Here is a 17,549-nt window from a genome sequence, read left to right as displayed (position 1 = left end):
TTCTGCCATAAATCCCAGTGAGCGATGCTCTGTACCTTCAGTATGACATCTGGCCTCCGCTCCACAGGAAAGTGGATATGGTCTCCTCTGATAGCTTCAGAATTAAGCTCGTATCTCAGGAATCCACCATAAGAGGATACCTGTGGTCACATAAAAATACCACATAAAACAACAATGGTACTTTTCTACTGCTCCATTTCTGCAAAAATAATGTATAAACTCACCCGGTCTCCCAAGTAGGTGCGTGGTGCATGCCAGTAGAATTCCTGGTAAACATCCGGAACATCCCTCAGATCAGCCACGACGAGACCATTGCTAAGACGATCAGTGATCTCCACTTCCTGGCGATCTCCTCCAACTAGCACCCATTCCCTCATGTCACTAAACTGCAAGATAAATCAAAAATGACGTCAGCAGGTGTGGATTAGCAAATCCGGGAGGTCAAGTGGGGCATCTAAGGACTGTTTACCTGTGTTCGATACTTGGATCCAGTGTGGCAGCGTTCAGTTGCTCCAAAGCAGAAACAGCGAGTGCAGCCCTTGGGATTGTCAGCATCAAGGAAGAAAGTGCCCAGACGGCAGTGGTCACAGTTTGGGCCCTCGACATTTTCCTACAAACAGAAACAATAATTGACTTCAAACATATTGTCAATAATATCCAGGATGGTAAATTCGTGGGAAATGACTGGTCAGATTTTATCAAATTAAAAACCAGACCCAGCTTTGACCAAATCTCCTTGAACAAATCCTTCCAACAAAGCCTTTAACACAAGATTAAGCTGACCTTGCAGAGACACTGCCCGGTGGTAGGATCACATATTTTTGCCTCAGTGCCTGCCCGGTTACAGGAACAGGGCTTGCAGTTGGGGTATCCATAGAAACCAGGAGCACATTTTTCACAACGTCGTCCCATGATGTTTGGTTTACACCTAAAAGAAACAATTTGGATGCAAGATATTAATTTCATTCATAGTTGCTTTTCACATCGCAATCTCCCCACAACCATTTGACATAACCTTCCCTCACATCACTACTCTGTGACGTTAGCATCTAGATGATCAGATTGACGACATGATGGTCTAGACCCTCCCACGTCCAACGTGCCAACACATAGACACAGAGGAGTTGGCTGATGTAAAATACTCTGCACTAATGCCAACATCCTAACACATAGACTGGCTACAGGTTGCCAACCTCCTCCTTCTGCTGGTTCATTTAATCCCACAGAAATTAATGCACTGGACCCTAGCTAAGCCCACCATATAAGCAGAATTTCATGTCATAAACAGAGTGAGATGGTACAAGAAATCCATCAACACGTCTTCAGTCAGGATCATTCCTACCGTGAGGTGAGTCTAGTCTGCACGGTGACAGTGCTGGGGCCATGGGTTGGATTCCAACCAGGCCACTGTCCGTGTGGAGTTTCTATGTTCGTCCAGTGCTTGTGTGAGCATCGTTCAGTTACTTTGATTTCCTCACACATTTCAAAAACATACTGGTAGGTTAACTGGCTTATGACAAACTTAACCTACATGTGGTGGAGAATTTAGACTTTAATTTAAATCCAGAGTGGACACATATTGCTAACTGTATGTGAGAATTGACACAATGTATCCAATTGAATGAAGGAAACCAAATTACAATAAACTGTGTTACTTCAAATTAATGATACAGTGTCTATGTCTATGGGTATTTTTCCCATCTAACTACAAGTATCACAATTGTGCAACTACCCGCTCCCCGGAAGGGTATTTTTAATTATCTTTATCACTTATCTTTCATTTTTTCATCACTTCTTTATTTTAATATTCACCGACCTTTAATGATACCTGGTCTATTTGATTTTAAGACGATTTCTAATAAAAATTGTTTTTATACTTCCCAATGGACTGGAGTGCCTCAGTCAACAACCTCTTTTAGGTGACTTCTCACCACTTTTGTCTTGGAGAATTTAGACTGTAAGTTCCACTAATATGGGTGATTAAATAGTCTCTGTAATATATATGCACTATATAAAGAAAAGGATAATAAATCAATTATCCTATCACAAAAATACTAAATTTAGCCCACATCCACCAACTGTCCACAACTTGCATTGTTTCCGGATGTGATAGGAGGTCACTCTTCTGACCTTGTCTAATAGCCCATAAAGAGAATAGGACTGATTATCTGAATATCTGTTTGTTTTAATAGTTTCCTGTGAGAACTCTTTCCCAAACCAGTCCATTATATTATGTATGCTGCCGCCTTTCAAGATGTTAGTGGTTTACTGCAATAAACAAACCAATGCTCCTTTTTATAGATAAATATAAACAAAGTTTTATCACTTCAGAGGGATTTTGTTCAGGCCTCATTGAAAGAACATTCTCTAAACCGAATAACTGATCTGCTTGTTAAATATTTATAGCCCACAATACACTTTTACTGCACTGATAGGGCTCATAAAATGGAGAAATGTTTTTCAGTGACCCCAGCAGTATTTATGGCTTATTACAAGATAAAAGCCCACCCAAGTGTATAACAATGATTGGATGGATGGTCTACAAACCGAATGTCCCTGTCAACTACATACAGTACTGCCATTTTGGGATCTGGACCAATATTTAAATGCATCACTAGGAAGCAGGGCCATCACTGAAAAACATTGGGAGTCAGCAGGATAAATACCACTTTATAGGGTTATGCGCCTCTTTGTGCCAAAATGGGCTAATTTTTATCGGAAGAGCATGTCACGCATTAATGCAATTCTATGAAAAATAGAGCAAAGGGTTTCATTTTGGTTTTTTTGCGGTGTGTTATTTCTTTTTTGGAGGGGGTATGTCCCCAAAATTGGAATGTGTATAAAAGACATATAGAGATCTTATATGCGCTGATCTTAGCCAAGAGCCATTGTATAATTTTAACTTTTTTATGTATAACAAAATCACATTTCTTGTGCTTTGCAGTGAAACGGAAAAACATTTCCATTTAAAATTTCACCACAAGGTGGCTACCAGCCTCACTTACGTGCACTGCCCTGTCTGGGCATCACAGCCTGGTTGAGTTTTGTTTTGCAGTCCGATTTCAGAGCAATCGCATTCCTCGCAACCAACCAGCGCATGGCACCCAAACGTCTGTGGCTGGCACACTGTGCACTCCGGTTTCACTGTGCGAGGAGGACAGATACACTGCCCAGTGACCTCATCACACAGGCGTGATCCACAGTCACAGGCTGGGAAAGACAGACACATTCTTGGTTTGCTCAGATTGTAAAAATCTACCACAAACTTTAGAGTAACAAATGAATATGAATAAATCTATAATCACCTATGAAGTATGTCAATTTGGTCACATAAGAAGAAAAAGAGTCAAGATTTATGATGCAGAAAAGGGAGACTGTGATAGGTAAAAGTGGACACACGGGAGCTCTATTCTTAATGATTGTAGAGCAGTGTTGTGTCATGTTAGACATTGACAGATGCAGGAAAACTGAATTAAAGTTATACATTTTATTGTCCCTTAATAGACTAAATGAAATACAATAAATTAGTCATTATAGGGAACTATTTCCTGTATAATGGTTGTAAGACAATAAGCAAGATTTACAATAAAAGGTTTCTATTTAACAAATTCTCAAAAACAGAGGAACTTACGTCTACAGTGGGGGAACCCCCAGAATCCTGTGGCACAATGGGAGCAGTCTCTTCCAATCACATTTGGTCTGCAGGAACACTGCCCTCCATATGGCTCACACACTGTGCCCAGGGCACCAGTCTCATGACAATTACAGGACTGGGCACCATTGTTATAGAAGAGTGATAGAGAGATCGCTGCATCTCTACAAAATTTTGATGATGACGGGCTGGGAGAAGACACAGAAAAGATTAGCATGAAAAGTATTCTATGAAATGGAAAGTATTTACTAAAATGTTTCCATTGTTATCAAGCTCAAACATAGCACCATGGTTCAGGATATGAGAGCAGCTTATGACTAAACATGGATAATTAGATACATATAAATACTTCTTGTGCTCAGGCTAATGACTTGATATAGATTGGACATGCAGACAGAGCTGTTTCTCCCATGCGGCGAGAACCTTTACTCAGGTGGTAAAATCCTAGGGGTGATAGAGAAGAAGTTCTCTTCCTGCCTCTCGGCCCATAACCTGACTTTTCCTGATTTCTGGAAGGAGCATAGTGAAACAGATGGCCTGCACTCCTTCCTGCAATCACTATAGTGAGGAAACTGATAGAATGAGAGAAGTAGGGGCAGGAAAGGGTAAGGAAGTATTGCACCCTTTCTGTCCTTACGCCCCTTCTCTGTGTCAGTCACTGCGCTATTAACGCAGTAAACATGCGCTGGTCAGAGTGGGGAGCAAACAGTCTATAAATTTAAAGAGAGTAAACAAAGACAACAATGTTTTTCACCATTAGAAATCAGTAAAAATAGCTCTTTCGTGACACAATACTAGGAAAATTACACCAATAATTTTAAAATCTTGTATGGCCGTGAACCAACTCTTGACAGTCCTTTTTGCTGTAGACACAGTTTCAACTTTCAGTTCCCAACACATATTTATGGTGAAGTGTCAGTAATAAACCAAGCTGTCAGTAAATGTTTATAAAATAGTCCATGAAAAATATTTTGAAGGGATGGACCAGAGCACTGAGGTAGGAGAAGAGGGGGCAGAACATGTGTCATATATACTATGTTCTCAATTTCAGTCATGTATCCTGTGACATTTACAGCAGACTTCTCATCAGAAATGGACACATACTAAGTCAACAATACCAGAAATAGTCAATAGTAGAAAAAGTGGAAGAGTTGCCCAGAGCAACCAATCAGATTCTGGCTATCATTTTCTAGAATGTACTAGATAATTGGTAGCTAGAATCTGATTTGCTATGGGCAAGACTTCCACTTTTCCTTGTTAAATGGTCTAAAAAAATTTACCCCCATGTGTGGTCATATAGTCTATGGACTTAAATCATAATAATATTTTCATATTTGTTTTATAAATTTACATTTTCTGAGAAATAAAACCATATTTTTAATGCAAATATTTCTAATATTTCCAATCAAATAACCTGTAAATGAGAGAGTGAAAACAGATTTGACTACATTCTAGCAGTGGAAAAAGGTTGCATGCATTTATCACATTAGTCAATGTATAAAGTGATAATGTTATATTGGGAATTCATAGTAACATTATTATATGCTGGTAAAAATTCTTACTTGCTCTGGAAGCTGTTGGCTCCACATTGACTAATAAAATTGTAAGATTTATCCAGCGGTTCCTCTACCAGGTAACTTGAGCTGTAGCTGTCCTCAGGAATCACCAAAACATACTCCTAATGAAACAAATCCCAGGTAGATTAAGCAATAGACAACACTGAACAACTGACAGAAGACACACACCGCACAATAAGCTTTTATTAACCTACCAGCCAGACTATCTTGCCATCCGGGACACGTATACTGACGGACAGATCACTATCGGTCACATCTAGTGTGGCCTGATCCTCAGACAGCACCAAGCTGCGGCATCCATATCCATGGGGGCAAAACGTAGCATTAGCTGAGCCTAGAAAGGCAAAAGTCACCGGTTTTGAATGTAACACATCTCAGGCTGCACATAAATGACAAATACAGGTATTTAAATAACGACTGTGAATGGTTCTCAGGATGACCACCCACTACTGCACCGAACCAATCAATTTCTTACCTTGCCAGAAGCGGCCTCCATGCACCTGCACCTTAAGGGCAAATGTTGCTTGGGAAGGTTGATAGTAATGGATAATGAAGGCATAACGCCCTGGTGTTTGAATGTGCCCATTATAGGTCACCACCGTCTAATGACGGAGAAGAGAGGAGAAAATAAAATAAAGAAGATATAAAAATGACATATTGCCTACATATTCAGAAATAGATTTATGTTCCGTAGAGCTGGTAGCCAATGTGGGCGCTGCTCCATTGCAGTATATGGATGTATTTTCATTTTACATTGGAAAAACAGTCAACATATATTTAATATGGAATTAAAAAAATGTTGTATGAGTGGAATAAAGGATATATGGGATAATGTACACACTACTAGAAATCCCAGAGTTCCATGACAACACAAAGGCACAAGGCTGAAGGAGAAGTGATTTTATATAAGTCACAGATCTCTGAGGTGACTTATAGTATCTGTATAATTAACAGTAGAGGTTGTGTTATTTCTTATAAGACAGTGTTCATACAGTCACCTCTGGGGACTGCAAACGAATCAGCTTAGTGGCATCTACAGCTGTTGGAGGCAGAGTTGCTGGGTGGTGTGGCACAGTCTGACCACCTGTCGAAGGTATATGGAATCCCGGTGACAGAGGGATATTGTTTAGCATTGTGCTAGTCTTGCCTTCTGTTAACACTACCGACTGAGATGGTTTGTGGAATCTCGATGGAATGCATGATCCACTGTGGACAAAGAGACATAAAATTAGGAACTAACCAAACAAAAAACAAGCCAACAGAACCCAAGATGAAAGTACTAAATACCTGCTAGGGTTGAAGGACCCATGAACGGCAATGCAATGAACTCTTGGCTCAATGTACTCCATAGTAAACTGGTCAGCAGGGATCAGGACAATCTTGCCCTGCAGGAGCATCCAGCAATGAGAATTTACAAATTTAAGGGTCAGAAAAGAATATGTAAGAAAAACAACAAAGAATGTACAACAGAAAAGGACGTTTAACATCATAAAAATACCCACCAGGTACAATCGTGCCGTATCTGCTGTAAATCGAATGTTGGCGCTTGTGGATATATCAAACGAGGCAACCCTCTGCTGAGAATCTAATGCCACCCCTCGGCACAGGAAACTGTAATACATTCGTTTTAGAAATAAAATCTAATTTTAAAAAAACAATATAAAATATTCCAAAAAGAGCATTTTCAAACACATACCTGAATCTGCATGGGTAGAAGGTAAATGTTCCATGTTGTGGTGGGAGCTGAGGAGAGTTTACTGCTACATTGGTGGTTTGAACATCCTCCTCATTGGCGTATTCTACAACAATAATATAACGACCTGGGTGGGGAACTGGCAGGTTGAACTGGACGTCAATCTAGAAGACAAAGCATGGGCAAGTGTCACAGGCCAAAAGTTACTATAAACCATCTGCGCAATTATTAATAGATCAATAAATTTCCTCCTATAGTCCTTGTTTCTCATTATACGTACATCACTTCCATAGCACGAAATCATGGGAGGGTGTCGGGGGGTAATCTGTTCAGTCTGGCAGGGACGTGGAAGGCTGTTATCCATATGACAGATGACTTCACTTCCCTGTGAAGATGGGAATCCATCCAAGGAGAGATATTTATGCAAAAGGCAGCTGGAATATAAAAGATCAGAATGAGGGAGTGAGGTTTGATGACAAATCAAGAGGTACAAGCTTCTCAGTAAGCAGCCTACAAGGATGAACAGATGGTTCTAATGGTGGAGAACAACAATATTGTAAAATCCAGATAAGGAACACCTTCTGCATACAGAAAACAATCCAGCCCATCATCCCGTATTACAGGTATAATACAATATGGTGGATCAGATTTTAATGTAACTATAAACAGCTTGATACAAACAGACTTCGCTTTCCAGAGTGCACAGGAAAAGGAGAGGAAGGGATAGATGTGGATAAGGTTGGAGGGATTGGAAATGCAAGGTGGAAAGAATGTTTTTATGGATGTGAGGTATGTTTCTGCTGGTGTAGGCCAGAGAATGAGGTGGGTGCAGGATGCAGAAACGTTCATGGTAGCAGACAAACATGGATGGAAGCAGTGAAGGGGAATTAATGATGGGAGTGAAAGACACAGGGTGCTAGAGAGAAGAGGTTGTAGAAAAGTGTGATGGAAGTTAGTAGGAGAATAAAAGAAGGTAAATGGAGGAGGTGCATGGTGGGGTTATATGAGAAATGTGGGTGAATTATAGGTATTGGGATGGAGTAGAGGGAGAAGCAGTTGATCCCAATAGTCAGGGCAGTGGAGGAATTGGGGGCTTCTTTGTAGCTCCCTTGGTTGGAATAATTGTGTAGGCAGCCTCTACTACTTAGATACGTCGTCTAGGCAGGGCCACAAAGAGAAATTTCAGGACCTGGTACAGCAGCTCTTTGGAGCACTTCTATAGACGCCAAAGGGAGCATGGCCTCTCTAGCTTGGTGGCTCCTTCCATAAGACAAGCAGGCCTGGGCCCCGGTACTTTGCTCTTGCTCCCCCCTCTCGGCACTGTGCTAGCTAGTGGCAGGTTTTGTTTTAAAAACTACACATATGTTGTGACAGTCACCACTAGTCATACTTATACCTGCGCTGTAGCTGGTGCAAAAGATACAGCTAAAAACCACGTACTTAATCCTGGATTTGAATTGGCCGCATCTACATTCTCAGCACACCCTTTCTGTACATGGCCTGTGTTCATCTGCCTCCGTTCTGCCCTTCAATTCATAGGCAGCCGTAAATGTCATTTGTACTCAGACATAAATTCCATGCAATTAAGTTTATTAGCGTAAGGTCCGTTTCTGAGCATGCGCAGAGCTACTTCATGCAAGATACTGCACGCAAGGAACGCAGGGACTTACGTCTGAAGATCAGTAGCTGAACAGTGGCGGCAGTTTAGTAGATCCTAGAAACATCCTTTTTGGCGTGGTTACATTCCTCTGTGCAATTGGGTAATTTACTCCCACTTTCCATAAATTCGAGCTGTGTTATATTTTTAAGTATAAGATTATGTGTGTGGTAGTGAAGTAAAATTCAGCCACCTTTGACTGTCATCCGCATGCAACCATGTTGTGTTATGGTGTATGCACACACAGTTCTGGCCATCCGTCTTGTATTAAAAGGTCTGTCCACTTTGTATTATACACTTGTACAGGTCTGACCCTCAACTTTGTATGATGCACACACACAAGTATATCCCACCATCAGGTATGATAATCCCACAAACTTCACAACCACTCTTTAAACACTGTCATCTAGCCGGAAAACAAATTAACTTTAGATCAAATGTATAAATTTTAATCTGAATCTGCCTGCAATTTCTTTATTAATTTGAACATTAAAATATATTTCAGTTGCCGACTAAATCATGAAGTTTAACTATTCCTTACTTCTGGTTGCTCTGATCCTGGGTAGGAGCATAGGTGCAAGCCTCAGTTACTTTCACCTGGAGAATCGGAGCTTCGTAGTAGGCACTGGGCAGCAGGACCAGATAGTCCTAGTAGAGATGGGAGATAGTTACAAGGGAAACCTAAACCCAACATTCTACAATATGTCTAGTGAAGAACCACTAGCCTTACCAGAAGTACATCCTCCACCTCAATCACTACAGACCACATGTTCGGATTCAGGACAAACGGTTCTCCAAAACTACTGTGCGGGACGGTAACAAAGGCCGGTTCCTTGCTTGGCGGGAAAACAATCTGCTTGATTTGCTCAGAACCTGCACCCAATGGACAAAGGACAAAACTGTAATGTAAAAATCAACTTTTGAGAACTGAGAGGGTGCAACAAATCAAAAAGTAATCTTGGTATCCACAACATGCTTACAACCAAGGTACATCTGTCCAAATGAATGCTACCAATATCTCGCATTGACACTGAGGGTCCAGGAATACTGAATTTGCTTCCAATTCCTGTGTACAAGTTTATAGCAAATACCACATACGTTGGCTTATCACTCATTATAAGTGCATATAGGATCACAGAAATTACATATAGATGCCTGTACATTGATAAGAAGAGCAAGTTTATGACATAATAATACATTTGATAAAAAGTAAAACTTTAAGCAATAGATATAAACTACATTTATATGAACTGCCAAGGCCCTGTGTTGCGGCCCTGCTGAATATTTGAGGTTTATCACAAGTAATGAGTTTTCACAGCTGTCATATGATCAAAACAGTTTCTAAAAGTGCTTCTACAGACCAGTAAAGCTCAGTTGCAGGCAGCTAAATACATAAGCCTTGTAATTACGTTCCAGAAGAAATATATTCCAATAGGAGATGAGAGAGGCGCTTCATTACTCTGACATTACTGACAAGAACAAAGAACTGATCTTGTGTCCCACAGTACCACCCCTAGCCAGCTGTTATGAGACATTCCTCAGCTAACCGAGTCTCCGTGTCTGCTCCCTGGAATGTACCACTTGTAGGCAGCCCGGACAGACACTTGAGCACTTACAGTTGGCACAAGCATTAAACTTCTTCTCTTCTATAAATGACACCTTCCCATAGACACTATCGGCTCCACGATTCAAATATCGGAACACAACTCGGAAGAGGTCGGGGGATGTCACATTTATGGTTAGTATGACCTTTGGCTGTGAACAGACATAAGAGACAATAATATAAGAGCAATGTATTACACAATTATACTCAATGAGTGAAAGGCTAATTCCACTCTCTAGAAAGGTCTACATGGATCTATACTTGTCATGATACTCCTGTCATCTATGACAGTCTCCCTCCAATGGGTTTGAACTGACTGGTGAATACCAATTTTCACACTGTGTTCAAAGCTGCTGACCCTAGTCAAATGATGCGACAGAGTGGGTCAGTTTTAAACTCTTCTCCCATCCCCCGAAGATGGCAGGACGTTCAGGACACATAAATGCTATGTACACTCTACTAGAGTGGGACTTACTATTTACATGTGATATACAATCTTTACAAAATGCATTTTTAGCTTATTTATTAAGAAATGCTAAATGGCATTAAACACCCAAATAATATATTTCCACTCACTATAAAAAATAAAACCCAAATATTGTCCAAAACCACGAATTTATTAGGTTTCTTGTGGCATGCTGGCCGTAACACACAGGTGGTCCTTTACAAAGAACAGCGCAGCTGCGCCGTAGTGGGCTTTAGACCTACTTCGATTTATGCAAATGCACCTAGATTTCTGACGGAAGTTGGGCACATTTGCGGAGGAACAGCAGTTTGCACAAGTAGAGTTGTGCGGAGTTAAGGTGTTACTAGTGAAGTATAGAGCAGGCACTCCAATACAATATGTTTTGTGAAGCAGTGCAAAAACTAGATTTGATTGAATTTGCAGCGCACATTTATTTTAATGGGGAACAGTGATAGAGTGACCACTGCTAGCACGGCAGACTTATAGACTCTTAAGAAAGGAGATTTGTGTGTGTGTGTGTGTGTGTGTGTGTGTGTGTGTGTGTGTGTGTGTGTTATATATATATATATATATATATATATATATATATATATATATATATATATATATATATATATACACATAAATACATATATACACACAAATGTATATCTCTTAATTTAATACGTTTGTATAATTGCCGCACATGAACATTTTGGCGAACAGTATGGCACCTGTTTGGTAAAATGCTGCATCTGAGCCACCTGTAGAATGCTGTAGTGTAGCTGCATCAACCACAGTGTAGACAATCATTTCACCTGATAGGGAGACATTTGGGCATATCCTCTCCAGCTGAAGTTTTCAAATTCTAGAGGGTTGTAACCGAAGCGGACTGGTCTTCCATCAGGGGTACGCCCATCCTCCACTTCAAACCTCAAGTGGTGTAGATCCGGAAAGTAATAACCATTCACTGGTCTGAGAATCAAGGTAAATTATGTTATATATGCACTAATCTCTAGCATACACTCTCAACCTACATTCCCTGTATTATGTTTTTTATGGGTATGTGTACCCATGAAAATAACATACACACACATAGCATTTGCTATATATTTTCTTTTGATGACTGGATTACAGCACATGATGGCTGACATTTTGCTTGACTGCAGACCTCAGCAGAGGTAGCTTGGCTTCTATAACGAGAACATGATTGCTTTAAGTCGAAGAAACAGGTGTAACAATAAACCTAATGGCGCAAACGTTATATTCAACTCTCACCATTTGAAATCTGTAGCTTAATAAGTAAATTAATATTTGTTAAAACACTCCAGATCATACTGTGTGTTCTAATGAACCGTACTATCTATTTTGTACAGCATGTTTGTAGCTTCAATATGTCAGCTGTATGGTTGTGTGAAGACTAGAACATACATATTCTCCATTAGTGTTGTACATATATGTATATTTAATGTATCCAATGTTGCACACTGCTCCTCGGCAAGCAGACACTCACTGGTTACACTGGGGTCCCTCTACCTTCTCACGGCATTGGCATTCACCATTCCTCACGTTGCATGCCAAGCCAACTGAGCCTCCAATGTCACACTGGCATCCTGCAGGGGACAAACACCTGGTTAGTTCATCCTGCCAAGCTGAGCTGCCTAGGCCTAAGGAGGCAGCAAGAAGATATTTATAGGGGGCTTAACTTTGGAATGCAGAGGAGATATCCGCTCTCCTAACAGGGAATTAAAGAGGAATCTCCAGATATCCAATTAGAGGGGAATTCATTGCACTGTGAGACGCGTCTCTTACAGTATCTTGTGTCAAGACTGAGAAATATTATGGACATCACATGGTGAAAAACATATATATAAAAAAGGGGAGGACTCTGGGTGTTTAGTTAGGTACATTTTGGAGAAGGGTCTCATCTTTATTTCAAAGAGTGCTCAGATTACTCACCAACTATAACATTAATTAAAGGGTTTGCTAACCAACCAAATATTAAAAGTGTAAAAAGAAGAACTTTGAGCTTGATGTTTCCCTAATGATGGTGACATGTAATTAAATGATTACATTTCTTCAGGGAAATATCCAATGCTGTGACAATTAAGATCAAATGGAAACAAATTTTTTTGAGAGCATCTGTCATCTTCAGATAGTGGAGGCAGCCATTTTGTAGCCTGCACTAATGTGTGTAACAGTGCAGCCTAACGTTACACTAGGAACCAGTGACATAACCAAGTCATGATGTCACATGATGTCACATCCTGAATATTGGTTCAGCCCAGAAAATGGTTGCCTCCACAATCTATAGGTGCTGTAAGCGACAGGTGGTATTTAACCTTTGTACAGCTTCTAAAACATGGGAATGGATGAATATATATATTGTTTTAATAGATGAAGAAAAACAATTATATAATGTTGGGAAGTGCAGCAACGCCACACCTCTGCTGATAATTAGGCCCACTAAACAATGCCAAAAATAAACACTTTTTTTTTTTTACTGTTTTAAGTCTAGTCTTTTTTCTTGGACAGAGGAGAGGACTCAGAGCCTACCCTGACACCCGAAGTAGCTGTCAGGATTCAGGTTGTAGTAACCATCTTTGCACTTCTTGCATGATCCACTGCAGATGTTGGGCTTGCAGAAACATTGCCCAGTCACCTAGCAAACAAATCATTAGTTAGCATTAAGAGCATGGGATATGAAAGAGGCAATACTCTAGAGTCTAGACCATGCCTGTCCAACCTGCGGCCCTCCAGGTATTGTGAAACTACAAGCCCCAGCATGCTTTGCCGGTAGACAACCAGTTGATAGCTGGAAGGGCATGCTGGGACTTGTAGTTTCACAACATCTGGAGGGCCGCAGGTTGGACAGGCCTGCTCTAGACCGTTCTGACAGCAATTAACACATATTCTGCTGTGCCTTACAAATCAACGACAATAATGAGGTACCAGAGGAGATCATTTAGAAGGTACTAATATAAGTGGCTTTAATACATGCAGACCTCTCTTTACCACTCATGTTAAAGCAGCCAACACTCTGTATCCAGGAAACGTTACAACAGAAGGCAAACTGAAACAGGAGTTGGGAGGTATGAGCTGACCACCAACTGGACAGCCAGACACAATCAATCTTGTTTTCTGGACAGCCATCAATGTAACAGATATTAGAAAATTAATAGGGTAACTTCCCCCTCTATGTCAACACAGCACTTTTCTGAACCAAGATCCATCTGATATCACACACGCTCCATAGTTTATCCATCACCCCAGATAACCTCTACACTAAACACATCTAGAGAAGTTACTTTTACTGCTATACTCAAAACTCTCCACGTACTGGTGAAACAGTATCTGGCTCATCACACACTGGTGATACTAGTTCTCCAGTCAGTCTCCTCATATACTGGTAATATTAGTCCCCCTCTACCAGTTGGTGTTAAATTCCTTACTGGTTGATGTTATTTTAAGAAAAAAAGTGACCAGTTAAATATTGGGGTTGGTAAACTGTTAACATGTAGCAAATGTACTTCACTCTCTCAAGACTCTGATATTTTAAAAAAATTGCCTATTTTAAAAAGAATGTCATGTGTGTATAGTTATTTGTGTGAGTAACACAAAAGGCACCGCATGTCTAAAATTAGTAATCAAAACGATATTTCTTCAAAATGACAATAAAATGTTATATCATAGTATTATACAGTATTATGGCCACCAGGTGGCACTCTTCTTTTGCTAGTATTGGTATTGCATTTAATCTCAGGGTGAAGATAGGGAAGGAAATAAAATTGTCAATGTATCATCATCATTATCACCATTTATTTATATAGCGCCACTGATTCCGCAGCACTGTACAGAGAACTCATTCACATCAGTCCCTGCCCCATTGGAGCTTACAGTCTAAATTTCCTAACATACACAAACACAGACATAGACTAAGGTCAATTCTGTTAGTAATAATAATTTACTCTCAATTATCTTACATATTTATAGATACAATATGAAAGTTAGTTTGTGCTTTGCACACTGCTACGGCAGGCCTAAACCTTCTACATATAACATGCTTGATGCTCTTACCTGTTGACATTCTCCAACGCCATTTATTGTCCCTGAACCGCAGTCACATCCTGCACGGGACAGACAGAGGTATGTGTATTATTAAAGACCGGTCCTAACATTCCAGGATTGGGGTAAAAATGCAGACAATACTCCTTACGTTTGCATCCTTGTGGGTTTTCATAGGCCAGGTCCCAGTACAGGGGTTTGCATTTGTCACAAGCTGTCCCCTCCACATTTTCCCGGCATTCACAGGAGCTCTGAAGAAAATGAGATAACAAGATGAGGGTCTGTAAGATCCATAGGGGGTTCCACATATTTCCCCCAAGAGAGGGGAAAACGAAACAAGCATCTCAGTATTATCAGAGGGAAGTCTGCCACCCAACCTCTCCCCTCCCACAGCACAGCCTAAGCTCTCCCCGCACCTTTAAAGGACCATAACCCCATTGGTAACCTTTTTGCTGACAGTAGGGTCAACAGAGCACGGAGGTTTTAATCAACACCATCTTCCCCCCCTGTGATCTCCTCCTCCAGTCAATGACACATGTCATCTGATGCCAGTGTTGAGTGCATTCCAAATGCTTGCTCCAGGAAAACAGCTGTGACCCTGCATTTGGACCCTTCTTCATTCCGCCTCGCGTGTCTTCATCAAGACGTCATTGCAACACTAATGCAAGTTCCTCACCAACTCCAGTTCTCAAGAAGTTCACCAAGCGGTCTTCTCCTCCCCATTCCCACTCTTATTAAGGTTTACCATTCATACACATTGTAACATTGTGATACCCTGCATGCTTTAACTAGCAACATCATACCATACCACACAGTAGCAACGTACAAACACAACTCCTCAGATATAAACACGAATACATTGCTGTCTTCGTATAAAAAAAAAAAAAAAAAAAAAAAAAGGCAGCCAGGAAGAGAGGACACAGTGCTACAGCCATTCCTAGTTTCATTATCTAAACTCACCTCTGGAGTATTCACACTGACAGAGGTAGAACCGGCTGGATTACAAGGTCCCACTGAATGACATAAGACATATATTTAGCCATGCAGCTTAGGTAGAGTTGGTTAAGCTTTCAATTTATTTTATATAACATTTATTTTTGCTAAAACAATAAATACAACACAATAAACGCTAGTAATTGATAATAAATTGTTAGCATATAAAACAGATTGCTAGAAGGTGAGTTAACAATTACAAAATAATCTGTAATCTCTAAAGCGGTTTATTACATTCCTATATGTCACTATTACCAATTACAATTTAATATTTCACAAGCATTTGATACTAAATGGACCTTGTAATAATTATCCTGAATGCAATGTGCAGATCCTACTAGAGGACTCGATTTATCACTCTAACACACTGACCCCGAGAACCAATGTGCTTGCCACAAGTGGCTTCCGTAGCAAGTGCACAAGCGTGTTGTCTGAATGAAAGGACACAGAGGAGAGATTAAAGGCTGATTTATATGTGCATGAAAAACATGGATTTAGGGTAAATCTTTCTAAATACACATGAAGTACGTGTGACGGGTTGGCACGCATATTTAAAGCTATAAGCAGATTGTTTAAATCCAGAATGGTAAGTGCCAATCCCTAATGTAACAAGGACTTCTCTAAATGCCCCATAGGTGTTTAAGACAAGTGCATAAAAACCTAATGTGGGAATGTTTACTCTTGACAATAAATGCTTGTGGTGTAAAACACACATAGCTTACAAATCACACGTGAGAAAGGGCTCCATGAGGCGACATGGGAAAGTGAGAGGAGGAGGAGGAGGAATGGGGAGCAGAGCCAGAAAACCCACTAGTGTATCAACGTAAATCATAAAGCATAGTTTATACAGTTAATCGTGTAATTGTTATTATTATTTATGATTTGTGTGTCATGAAATAGGGTCTACTTAGAATTAGTGCCCTCTGCTATCTTCTATGGCCAGTCTAAGGGGACACAGTTTAATTTTAACAATGCCCTTATGGGTCAAACAACTTCAGATTTGTGTAAAGGATGCATAGGCCTGGGCCTAGAATAGAAAGCAGCATTGTTTCATCATCTTACCAAAATTATATATATATATATATATATATATATATATATATATATATATATATATATATATATATATATATATATATATATATATATATATATATACATATATATATATCTATATATATCTATCTATCTATCTGCTGACATTAAAAGAAACAAAATTGCTACACTAATAATTATGCAGAATACCTTACACCTATCTATTTGAAACATATGAAGAGGTTGTAATCATGGATCTCTATGGAAATAGGAAAGTGGGTGTGGGTTAGCAAAAATTGTGTCTGAGGGAGCAAACCGTTAAATCCAACGCCTGCTTCCTCTCTTACCTTCGCAGTTGGGGAAACCATATGTTCCACTAACACAGGTGTCACATCTCAGGCCAGTGACCCCTGGACGACACCTGCACTGTCCACTCTGTAAGTCACATGTGCTGTGGAGGGCGCCCTCTCTGGAGCATTGGCAAACTACACAAATAAGAGATAAGTTTAAAAAAAAAAATAATTCAAATGGTTTTATTAAACTTACTTTATTCAGAGTTTCTCATGACCACATGGGCAATCACTGATACAGATCTCAGGTCCAGAAGGTTCTGTGTTACTGGTTACTCTTCCTGACATTTGTAAGTCTAATATTTACAGAGTCATGATATATTGGGCAACCTTACGGGTGGCGAGAGCTTGTTTGGGAAAGATATTATAATCCAAGAGCTGAACAAGGTGCATGAACACTGTACGTATTATACATGCACCTTAACATACATAAATATCATGAATATGAAGAATATAATTGTGAGACCAGTTGCTGAAAC

At 40.0% G+C, this 17,549-nt stretch overlaps 1 protein-coding gene across 2 annotated transcripts in view; it reads right to left on the bottom strand.

The window, feature by feature from the left end:
* LAMA5 (laminin subunit alpha 5) overlaps nucleotides 1-17,549 on the bottom strand; it is a 105,956-nt gene that overhangs the window by 34,906 nt on the left and 53,501 nt on the right. For both annotated transcript variants that reach the window (XM_075176748.1, XM_075176749.1), the window contains exons 16-39: nucleotides 17,068-17,205; nucleotides 15,653-15,705; nucleotides 14,844-14,943; nucleotides 14,705-14,754; nucleotides 13,184-13,289; nucleotides 12,141-12,240; nucleotides 11,446-11,602; nucleotides 10,196-10,334; nucleotides 9,310-9,452; nucleotides 9,121-9,227; nucleotides 7,203-7,356; nucleotides 6,926-7,086; nucleotides 6,732-6,840; nucleotides 6,517-6,614; nucleotides 6,228-6,435; nucleotides 5,705-5,831; nucleotides 5,424-5,563; nucleotides 5,215-5,330; nucleotides 3,632-3,840; nucleotides 3,006-3,210; nucleotides 784-928; nucleotides 470-610; nucleotides 225-386; nucleotides 36-140 (exon numbers count right to left, since the gene is read on the bottom strand). In XM_075176748.1, coding sequence (XP_075032849.1) covers nucleotides 36-140; nucleotides 225-386; nucleotides 470-610; nucleotides 784-928; nucleotides 3,006-3,210; nucleotides 3,632-3,840; nucleotides 5,215-5,330; nucleotides 5,424-5,563; nucleotides 5,705-5,831; nucleotides 6,228-6,435; nucleotides 6,517-6,614; nucleotides 6,732-6,840; nucleotides 6,926-7,086; nucleotides 7,203-7,356; nucleotides 9,121-9,227; nucleotides 9,310-9,452; nucleotides 10,196-10,334; nucleotides 11,446-11,602; nucleotides 12,141-12,240; nucleotides 13,184-13,289; nucleotides 14,705-14,754; nucleotides 14,844-14,943; nucleotides 15,653-15,705; nucleotides 17,068-17,205 — 3,173 coding nt within the window. The remainder of the gene's footprint in view (nucleotides 1-35; nucleotides 141-224; nucleotides 387-469; nucleotides 611-783; nucleotides 929-3,005; nucleotides 3,211-3,631; nucleotides 3,841-5,214; nucleotides 5,331-5,423; nucleotides 5,564-5,704; nucleotides 5,832-6,227; nucleotides 6,436-6,516; nucleotides 6,615-6,731; nucleotides 6,841-6,925; nucleotides 7,087-7,202; nucleotides 7,357-9,120; nucleotides 9,228-9,309; nucleotides 9,453-10,195; nucleotides 10,335-11,445; nucleotides 11,603-12,140; nucleotides 12,241-13,183; nucleotides 13,290-14,704; nucleotides 14,755-14,843; nucleotides 14,944-15,652; nucleotides 15,706-17,067; nucleotides 17,206-17,549) is intronic.

Source organism: Mixophyes fleayi, chromosome 6, assembly GCF_038048845.1.
Source record: "Mixophyes fleayi isolate aMixFle1 chromosome 6, aMixFle1.hap1, whole genome shotgun sequence".
NCBI classification, from domain to species: domain Eukaryota; kingdom Metazoa; phylum Chordata; class Amphibia; order Anura; family Limnodynastidae; genus Mixophyes; species Mixophyes fleayi.
Note: the sequence above shows the minus strand (reverse complement) of the source record. Positions and strands in the feature narration are given on the sequence as shown.